Source organism: Solea senegalensis, linkage group LG19 (genome assembly GCF_019176455.1).
Source record: "Solea senegalensis isolate Sse05_10M linkage group LG19, IFAPA_SoseM_1, whole genome shotgun sequence".
Classification (NCBI taxonomy): domain Eukaryota; kingdom Metazoa; phylum Chordata; class Actinopteri; order Pleuronectiformes; family Soleidae; genus Solea; species Solea senegalensis.
The window spans coordinates 6,091,036-6,101,663 of NC_058038.1; the positions used below are offsets into that span (position 1 = coordinate 6,091,036).

At 43.1% G+C, this 10,628-nt stretch overlaps 1 protein-coding gene across 3 annotated transcripts in view; it reads left to right on the forward strand.

Moving 5' to 3' along the window:
- The window catches only part of stat5a (signal transducer and activator of transcription 5a), a 53,566-nt gene extending 43,749 nt beyond the window's left edge, over positions 1 to 9,817 (forward strand). For all 3 annotated transcript variants that reach the window (XM_044051495.1, XM_044051494.1, XM_044051496.1), the window contains 11 exons: positions 2,768 to 2,947; positions 3,687 to 3,774; positions 4,418 to 4,540; positions 4,836 to 4,928; positions 5,855 to 6,061; positions 6,628 to 6,722; positions 6,925 to 7,067; positions 7,929 to 8,084; positions 8,564 to 8,615; positions 9,026 to 9,136; positions 9,268 to 9,817. In XM_044051495.1, coding sequence (XP_043907430.1) covers positions 2,768 to 2,947; positions 3,687 to 3,774; positions 4,418 to 4,540; positions 4,836 to 4,928; positions 5,855 to 6,061; positions 6,628 to 6,722; positions 6,925 to 7,067; positions 7,929 to 8,084; positions 8,564 to 8,615; positions 9,026 to 9,136; positions 9,268 to 9,391 — 1,372 coding nt within the window. In that variant the 3' untranslated portion in view covers positions 9,392 to 9,817. The remainder of the gene's footprint in view (positions 1 to 2,767; positions 2,948 to 3,686; positions 3,775 to 4,417; positions 4,541 to 4,835; positions 4,929 to 5,854; positions 6,062 to 6,627; positions 6,723 to 6,924; positions 7,068 to 7,928; positions 8,085 to 8,563; positions 8,616 to 9,025; positions 9,137 to 9,267) is intronic.
- Positions 9,818 to 10,628: the final 811 nt, after the last annotated feature.

Genomic DNA, 10,628 nt, shown 5'->3' on the forward strand with positions numbered 1-10,628 from the left:
GGACATTTTCTGGTCCTTTTATGGTTAAAATAAGCAAAAATGTCCAGACGGACTTTTTTAGGCTCAGGTGTTTGAGGCTTAAACCTTCAAAGTCGTATCCTCATATATGTCAACGCAGTTCTTTGCATTTATTTATTTATTTTTTTTTCCTTTCTGCACAGTGAGTTGTGCTGTGTCCTCATCTCCTTGTTGTCCTGTGCATGATCGGCTGAATAGGGCCTTTGTTTCCTATTTATGGGGCTCTTTGTTCCGTGCAGACAGTGACCAAAACATGTGATGGGTCATAATTGCTGTCTATACCTTTAAGGGCATGAATGTAGGTCAGTATCAGTAGCCTATAAGTATGCACATATGCTCGTGGGTGTGTTATGTACATTGAGGCATTGCCCTTTCCTGCACTCGCTGCTGGCAAATCCTGTTTACACAACTTTGGTTTGCGTTTGTTGGACAACAGAGCAAGAGATGTAATCTGCTGCTAAAAATGAAATGACTCAGACATTGAATGTATCCATTTATTGATTAAATCCACATGAGGGAAGCTACTGAACAGAGAAAGTGTGGCCGTGTTGGGACCCTGTTTTGTTTGATTCAGTCCGTACTCTTTGAGCAGTAAGACTTATTTGCTTTACTAAGAGGATATTTCGGCTTTATGTTTAAATATGTAAGATTTCAGTCGATGTTAAAACCCATAAGTGGTTACCATGGTCACAGTAAGTGCAGTCTAATACTGGAAACCGTTGTTCACTGAGCTTGTGAGAAGCGCACCAGACAAGCAAGTGGTTTTCAGTTTCTGCTGACTGTGCGGCCAAACAAACAAATAACAACAACAACAACAAAAACCACAATCTGACTTCATGCTGTGTGGAGTTTAAATAACTTTCCAAGCATCAGCAGAGCACATAAAGGTTTACAGAGGCGCTTGCAGTGTGTGCACACTGTTGCCTAACATCTGTAACCCTGCAATATTTAAAAATTGAGTAAGACGTGTTGTCCTCGTGTAGACAGATTTTGACAAATACTCACAGATTCTTGTTTTCTGTGCTGCACAGTCAAAAACACCACCCTGTGTACTGTAGAGCCTGACAGTTCTACATGTATGGGTGGGACTGAGATATTATAATGAATAAAAACAACTTGAATCAGGAAAATAGTCTGTCCTAAGTGAAATGTAGACATACGCTATAATGTAAACATTGTAATGATCATTGTAAACATCTAAAAAGAAAAACCAACAGCCAAAGAATACAAGTATCGTGCTCCAACTGTGTTCAATGTCAAGCAATGGCAGTTTGATGCGTTCAGTTTGCATTTGCAGCCACGTAGTAATGCGCTCCTGCAGTTTAAAGACAACACATACATTGACCTGCTTCATGCTATGTCATTGTCAAGGCGCAACATGTGAATGGCTTTCTCCACCACTAACAGTAAAAACAAATAAATACATAATTGTAAGAAGAAAAAATAAAAAAGGCTCACCACAAACCATTTGGCATTCAGTTTTATGAAAATCTTCTAATTGAAAACAGATTGCGGTGGCGACGGGGAATGACTTTGTTGAAGCAACATTCATGCAAGTCTAAGTGCGCTAAAGTGTGCGTCCTGTCTATATGTGTTAAAGTCCCAGCTTCTCATCTCCCCACCCCCCCACCCCTCTGAGCCATGCAGCAAGTCCCTCTGCAAGCCAGAGATAGCTTTCGACACACTCCACTGTGTCATCCATGCGTCATTCAAACCCCATCAGTGCAGATTGAGGAGGAGGAGGAGGAGGAGGAGGAGGGTGAAGAAGGAAACAAGCCTGAATGTGAATGTGCCCAGAGGCAGATGATGATGTTACTTCAATGCACCTAAAGAAATCTGCAGAGACACGGCTCACGACGGCATGACGGCACGAGTGCGTGCGGTTGTTCCTCGGCAACATTGCATTTCTGTCATGTGGTCGAGTTTTTGACGGCCTCCTCTCGCACGTACGGTTTCCCCTGCATGGGGTCATGTCATTGTCACAGCGATTTATGACTTTCTACAGACAGTGATACAGGTTTTTCCTCATCAACCTTCTCTCTCCATAATATGTCGTTTCAGCCTGAGACGTTGAGAGCTTTTTTAACCGGTGAAGGCAGCACCACTTAGTCCAGCTACAGAACATAGTCAAAGCTTCATCACAACAGCAGTATGTGTTTGCTTCCTCTGAGTCTGGAGGCTGAATTATGACTCTGTGCTGTTGTTTCTCTTCTTTCTCCCCGTTTGTATCAATGTGGAAATCAGGAAAAAAGCTTTCGACATAAGCAGATTGTGAGAAGAAAATAACCATTACCTCTGGTACTAGAATGAATTACTTTTATCACCCCTCTAATAAAGCACATGGTTAACGTTCAAAGACTAAAACCTGCGTCTGAGTGGAACACTGCCTTTCTTAACCTTTGTCTACGTTTTCCCACCAAAACAGTGCGCGTCTGAAGTCTTAATCATCATTGTGAAGGCATTTTCTCACAAACATTATCAAACAAATGTGTTTTCTTTTACAACTTGCGTGACTCACATTATGTGTTTGAACCCATTTGCAGCCTTCTACAATCTTAGTTAGGATTCAGCCTTTACTGAGATTCACTTTTATTGGGACAATTATGCTGCATTGTAACCAACACCACAGGAAGGAATCAAAGAGGCTGTAAAGACTGTGAACAAACCACTTTTCTTTCTTTCTTTTTTTCATTTTTAAAAGATATGTTGCTCTTATACCACTCAAACTCATCTTTTTTTGTCTCCACAGCACCTTCATTATCGAGAAACAGCCTCCACAGGTGTTAAAAACCCAGACCAAGTTTGCCGCCACAGTGCGCCTCTTAGTGGGCGGGAAGCTGAACGTGCACATGAATCCCCCGCAGGTCAAAGCCACCATCATTAGTGAACAGCAAGCCAAGGCACTGCTGAAGAATGAGAACACGAGGAAGTAAGTTGGTGCTTTTTTCCCCCCTCATATTTGAGTGGATTTAATAAAACACAAACATGTTAAGGATTTTCTGCAGTCAGTCTTTTCCTTTATTGTTGACATTTAGCACCTCTTTCATCTTAGATGTTCCCAACGAGTGCTGACGCAAGTGCTTTCAAATCTTATCAGCACCGTGCAATCCATGTGTTTCACTTTTTATTGTTTCCCCACTTCCTCCAGTGGCGACACTGTGTTCAGCTCCCTCAGTGTCCGCAGTTTTCTACGAAAATCCCAGGATGAACTCGGGGCCCAGTGTGTTTCCAGACCTCACCACAGAGACATGGCTGGAACTTGAACAATTCCTCAGAGGAATCTATGGTGTGGATGCAGAATCCACATTTAGCCTGTTCCACAGTCTCAGCCCACATTCCTCCTGGCTAATACAAACCTTCCAAGAGTGTAGCTCAGTGTAGCCAGACAGCAAGTGGTTAAATGGGGGGAGAAGTTGAACAGAATCTGCCGTCATCTAAAACTTTAGCCCAGACACATCTGCTCGCCATGTTCTCCCGTAGAGAAGACGGTGGCCGTTCACATTTCCACTTATGAGGGAAATTTGTGCTTCATCCAGACACACCGGGCACGTCTTTCATGCCACTCCTGCCTTTCAAATGAGAATCATTCTGTTGTAATTAGTTCTGTAAATATAACGCTGTAATTCTCCGCACAGCTTTGTCATTGTCTCTCTCTCTGTCTCTGTCAGTGATAGCAGTGGAGAAATTCTCAACAATAACTGTGTGATGGAGTACCACCAGACAACAGGCACACTCAGCGCCCACTTCAGGAACATGGTGAGTTGAGTCTAGTGCCTCATATCTACATGAGCAGCGGAGATCACTCGTCTTAAACTGGAAATGAAATGACCATCACGTCCTTCGTATTGCAGAAAATTGCCTGCAGAAATGACATTGTTGCTTAAATATGCACATTTAAGTCCCATGTTTACCATCAATACACATATATGTTCACGAAGCTGGTCAATGCAGCATACAAGGCCACTATTGATTATTCACTGAAGTGCCCACCTCAAAAGCTACAGATTATTTTACAGCTTTGAACAAAATGTTCAAACAAATCTCTTCCAGGGCTGGCAAATAACCTTGTGCTGCTATATTATAACTTAAATAAGTAGTTCTAATAGATTAAAATCAGGATTTTTACAGGATTACATACCTCATGCAGTGCAGCTATTGCAGTACAGTACAGCATGTAGCAACTCATCGCCATAAAACATCAGTAAAGCGTCTCTTTACATCATACATACGATCCCCAGAGCCCTACAGTACATGGATTATTTACATGTCGGGCTTGTATGTGCGACTCTAAAGTGAATTATGCATGCGTGTACTGCATGTACATGTTTTTTGTCTGCCACACACACACACACACAGTGTACGGTATTCCTAATTGTCGCACATGACCTCTTCCATGTAGTCGTTGAAGAGGATCAAGCGGTCGGACAGACGAGGGGCAGAGTCTGTCACAGAAGAGAAGTTCACCATTCTGTTCGAGTCCCAGTTCAGTGTCGGAGGCAACGAGCTTGTTTTCCAAGTGAAGGTAAGAGAGTCCAGGCACACGGTGACATACGGTCTCATTTGATGGCCTGCAAAAAAAGCCCGGGTCACGAAGAGCTTGAGGATTCACTTCAGTTTCCCAGTCCTTATCTGTCTTCTCCCCAGTGATTTAACGGTGTTTGTTTTAAAGGCCTCCTATTGTTGAAGCTGCAGGTCTACAATGGCGGTGGAGGCGTCCTTTGCGGCGTGTTCAGTATTTATGGACCGTGTCACGCTGTTCACACTGACAGGATCCACTCTCTCTCTCTCTCTCTCTCTCTCTCTCTCTTTCTGAACAGACGTTGTCACTTCCTGTCGTGGTGATAGTTCATGGTAGTCAAGACAATAACGCCACAGCAACGGTTTTGTGGGACAACGCTTTTGCTGAGCCAGTGAGTAACTGTTTGTCGATGTTCCACAAACACACGTCACATTAACTCTTTGATTGTAGGTGTCGAGTGACTCCAATGCAGCTTCTACTGGATTTTAAGGCTACTTTAGGGTTTTTTATTGGACTTAAGCATAAAATATGTTGTCCTGTGCTACAGTAACAAACAAAATATTACAAAAATAGAACATGATGTCACCAAATCCTATGTTATTTCATTGTAAGTTTGTCTTAGTGACACACTATTATCATTATTGTTAGTAATATTATTATTATTATTATTATTGATGAGCATGGTTTCCATAGCACATGATGTGTTATTGTTGTCGTCCCGTCTTAAAGTAAGAACTGGATTGTGCTGTGAAAGTTCATCATGTCTACTGAGTTTTTAGGTTCGTTATTTTAGACAAAAGGAAGTTTTCCTTACCTTAAAAAAACAAACCATAAAAATAAGAACTGGAATGACGACACATGAGTTAACTGAAATCAAGTTTCCACATAACTTTATGAAACCTTAAGTCAGGTAATGTTTAGTCCTCTGTTGCAACATGTCCACAAACGCCTGTCGGACAACACTGTGTTAAAAAATATAATAGTTAGCTCATGACATGAGCACAATGAAAGGGTTAAAGACATGGAATTACAACATTCGCGGAGGGTTCCAAACGAAACTTCCTTTTCATAACTGGAAAATTACGACCTCCCAGGCTTTCAAGGTAGTCTCAGTATTTTTTACGTACATGCATGACTCTGCCTAGTGAATCTCAAAAGTAACATGAAGAACATGTGGTAATGCTTGCGGAGTCCATAAAGCAATATAAAATACGCTGCCTTCTCTCTTGTGTATGTGGTCAGCGTTGATGGTGTTACCCTCTGCTGCTGCCTCTCTGCCTCCAGTAAAGCCTCCTGTAAATCCTGTGCTGTCTGCAGGGACGGGTGCCTTTCCTCGTGCCAGATAAAGTGCTCTGGCCTCAGTTGTGCGATGCCATCAATATGAAGTACAAGGCCGAAGTGCAGAGTAACCGAGGCCTGTCTGACGAGAACCTGGTCTTCCTGGCTCAGAAGGCCTTCAGCAGCTCCAGCAACAACCCGGACGATTACCGCAACATGACAATGACCTGGTCGCAGTTTAACAGGGTCAGCACCAATTTTATTTTCCTTTTATGAATACAAATACACATGAAAATCACCAAGGAATGATTTCCCCCCTCTTTGCATTTTTAAAATACCCCCAGGCCTGTTTTAGTAAGCCATTTCATTACCATGAACAGAATGATTTACCACCGGTCATTCACACAGAAGAGTATTTTCTTGCTCCATTTGCAGTGCCCCTACTGCCCTATTCTGGAGTCAACTTAAGTGAGAGCGCCTCGTTGGTAGCCAGGTCTTCGTCTTAATGGACCTGTTTGTCCACACACTGAAAGGCTGGAGGCCTCATTTTCTGGTTCAAAGCAGCTGGCGATGGCGGAAAACACACTCACATTCAGCACACACCATCGGTCTCATTAGACTACAGGAACATCAAGTTTCAAGCGCTTCACAGACTCTGTGTGCATGCCACACACACATGCACACATTTCCAGACTCGGCTGCACTCTTAGTGAAACCATAAACAAAAGCTGCGATCTTTCCTGGACCACATGGATGGAATATAGCATGATATAAAAGATGTACACATACCCCATAACTCTTTTCCTCTGCAGGAAAGCTTGCCGGGGAGGAACTTCACATTTTGGCAATGGTTTGATGGTGTGATGGAACTCACGAAAAAACATCTCAAACCACACTGGAATGATGGGTAAGTGAAAAAAAATGAGTCAGGACAAAGAAATAAAAACACCACCTCTCTTATTTCATTTTGACAGCTAGAGTGCATGCTCGGTGAAAGTACTTTTTTCCCCCTGCTCCTATTTAGTCAGTATATGAAATTACCATGGAAACCTGTGACACTGGACTTGAGATCTTCTCTGTGTATCTCTGTGTATCTCTGTTTTTTTCAGAGCCATATTGGGCTTCGTGAACAAGCAGCAGGCTCAGGACATGCTGATGTCCAAACCCAACGGTACTTTTCTCCTGCGCTTTAGTGACTCTGAGATTGGAGGGATTACGATAGCCTGGGTGGCAGAAAATCCCAATAAAGCAGGTATGATATGATGTTCCTCTGATCCTTGAAGGTGTGCACCTGGACACTGACTGATGCAGTTTTTCCATCCAGCCTTTTGGAAAATGAAAATGTTCACATAATGGCTGATTTCCTGTCCATTCATGATTAGCTCAATTATCTTTCTGTATTTCATCAACTTTAGCCTAACGTGGATGTATACAGTATATAGGGGAGTCTATATACTGCATGTCAAAACATAAAAAAAAGTGTTTTTGTAGCAGAATATTAACCCTAAAAATATTTGTAACTAATTTTTAATTAAAAAGGTTACGTTAACACACCTAGAGCACCAAAATGTGTTCTTAAAAACACATTTTTTGTGTGTAGGTGTGTTAGTGTGAGTATTTCAGTTGACGTTGTTTATAATAGATTAAAAAATAATCTATATTTTAATCTATACAATAAAAAATAAACATGAGAAAAACCCCACTTAAAAATGCACAACCTGGCATACATTTTTTTACAATATGCATAAAAAAAGGATGAAGGATTCCAGAAATTAAAAGCCAAAAACACAAAAATGTGTCTCGGTGCGTTTAAGGGTTAATAATGATCTCTTTAAAAACGCCTTCACTGCCAGTGCCTCCAGCCCTCAGGCCCTACATGTATGGCCTTTGTTGTCTGCTTGCCAAAACAAAGTCTCAGCAAGAAGCTTATGAAGCAGGTGTCTTCATCACACTTAAGGACTTTAATTGCAATAACTAGTTTGCTTAGTTTTACGCTGCACAACAAAAGAGTATTCCTACACTTAACCTCTGCTATCTGTCACGTGTGTGTGAGAAGACATGATCTAGCTTATTTAATTCTCCAACTGGAATCACAGTTTTGCCGTTTCTCCAGGTGAGAGAATGGTTTGGAACCTGATGCCCTACACAACCAAAGACTTCTCCATTCGCTCACTGGCCGACCGCATCAGTGATCTCAATCACCTCCTCTTCCTCTACCCCGACAGACACAAGGACGAGGTGTTCTCCAAATATTACACCCCACCGCTCTGTAAGCTCCTCCCTGCCCGTGACAATATCAGTGTGTTTACATGCATGTTAAAAGTCAACAAAATGCAATGATTTGGTTTTGGTCTCGTACACAGGATCAAGCTAGTCTTAGTCAGACTAATTTGGATAATGTGATTCGTAGTCCAATTACTCTTGTATGTATACGCTTGGTCGGACATGGTGTTCTGCACATGCATCAACATTTCTCTCAGCATCTCACCATCCGCCTAAAGATCAACAGGAAACTGATTCAATACGCACTCGCCTATAGGCCGATACAGCGCCACCTACAGAGGCGGAGTCAGACCTACGCGGCCAATAAATTCTATTTCTCTCCTCCGCATGTAGAGCTGTGGCCGTAGCTCGACTGCGTGTCATGAGCTGTGCATGTAGACGTACTGTCACGTACTTGATTGCTGTTGGTGTTTTTGCACAGATGTGTCACTCACTCTCTTCCCCCCGTGCTTGTTTGTCTTAAAGCAAAAGCAGTGGACGGCTATGTGAAGCCGCAGATCAAACAAGTGGTGCCCGAGTAAGTATCCAGCTTCCTGTTCTTCTTATTCCTCCCGCCATCTCCATTCCTGCTGTTCCACTGCTGTGAAACTGCCAGTTTCTTTTTTTTTTCGTCCCCTCCATGGCAACGTTTAGAGTTAATCAGTAAATATTGGAGCCTGAATTCAGATCAGCTATTAGTTAGCTGTTACAGTTGGAGGAGGCCAATTAAGCATTGCCAGGGTTCCTGAGAGAGCTTGTCTTTGGCTCATCATTAGAGTTAGGCTTGTTAGTTCTCAGGCCCCACTCCCCACTTGTCTCCACGGTCGGTTCGTCTGCAGCACATTGAATGACCATTATCATGCAGCGGGGAATGGAAAACACGCTGTGGGCAGTTGCTTGGGCAACACGGACTCACAGGTCTTTATTTGGGTTTGTGTGTCTGCACAGGTTTGCTACAGCCAATCCAGATCCAACAAGCGGGAACCAAACCTACATGGATCACGGCGCGTCGCCGGCACCCGTCAGTCACGTCCACACCTATGGCATATACCCGCCAATGTGAGTGACTTAATGTATGAACGTTTGCACGTACGTGTTATTTGTAAGAACAATTTTCAAAAAAGAGCGCCCTGTCCCGTTGCTCCTGCTGCGTCTTGCTCTGTCTGAGTTGTCTCTGCGTCCTGTGACAGGAGTGACTCCATGCTGGACACGGACGGAGACTTCGACCTGGACGACACCATGGATGTGGCGCGGCACGTGGAGGAGCTGCTCCGGCGGCCGGTGGAGAGCCAGTGGGGGGGCCAACAGTCGTGACCTTCGACTGTCGAACCCTGCCTCCCATCTTGCCCCACTCACATTGACATTTATCATGTTTTAATTCCATTCAATTTCTGTTTTGTTTTCAGATAGCTATAATGTGAAATGTTAATAATGGTTGTGATTCTTTTTTTTTGGATTTTTTTTTCCTCCAGCATGAGAGCATGCATGTCAGTGACTCTTTAGTTTCATGTGTGTCTGTAAGTGTTCTGTAAAGACAGACCTAGGTCTAAACAAAAACCTACGTTGTTACAGTATTTGTGAAAAAGAAAACAAGAAATAATTCTCATTCACATTGTGCATGCATTTCCAGCTGATTTTCGAACAGATTTAAAACAATATTGCTACTGTATGATGTCATTTTAACGGTTGAATGTTTTTACTTTGTGATATTTTCTTCTTTGTAAATGGGTTATCCGTGTTTTTAAGTGACTTTGACATTTTGCCCTTTGACAAAAAAGAAAGTAGTTTTTTTTTTTTTTGCTTTTGCTCTAAAACAAAACGACGACACAATCCGAGTCAGTTTTTCAAATCTGTATACACTAACCTTTGCACTCTGCAACTGACCACACACACACACACACACACACACACACACAGACATCAGCATGTGGTACACATGCACGAGTGTACATGACAATGTGTTTGTTTTGGATTTTCTCACCAGCTGAAACACGGGAGGGTGTTTATGTCTCTCCCTCGCTCTCACAGGGCTATTTCTCACGTGTTTTGAACACAGAAAAATGCAAAGTGAAGCATTTACCCAGCGCTGCCTGCTTGTCCTCTCAGGTCCCTCTTTCCCCATCATCAGTGCTACCTCGCATTATTCCACTGACAGCCTTTTTTGTTGTTGTTTTTCTGCACCACACTCACACCAGCAGGTATAGACGGTTGTTTTTTTGCTCTCGTTGACTTGTGTGAAGAAGTTTCCTCACACTGCCTGCGAAGTGGAAGCGCACTGGTGGCCTGTTTTACACGCTTGAAACCGATCACCTGACGAAATGATGTGTCACATTTTGGTCTGCATGCCCGAACAGTCGGCTGCTCCCCTCTGACTCTGACTCTCGCCTGTCCGTCCCCTCGTCCCTACAGCTGTGTCATGGCACTGTGACATAACAAGCACTTGCATGTCTACTGTGTGACATCATGGCCGCACCAGCAACTGAAGCTGCAAGGCGTATAGATAGATAGATGGGTGCGGGCTTTGCATGCTCGCGCACTCGCACCAGCTGCT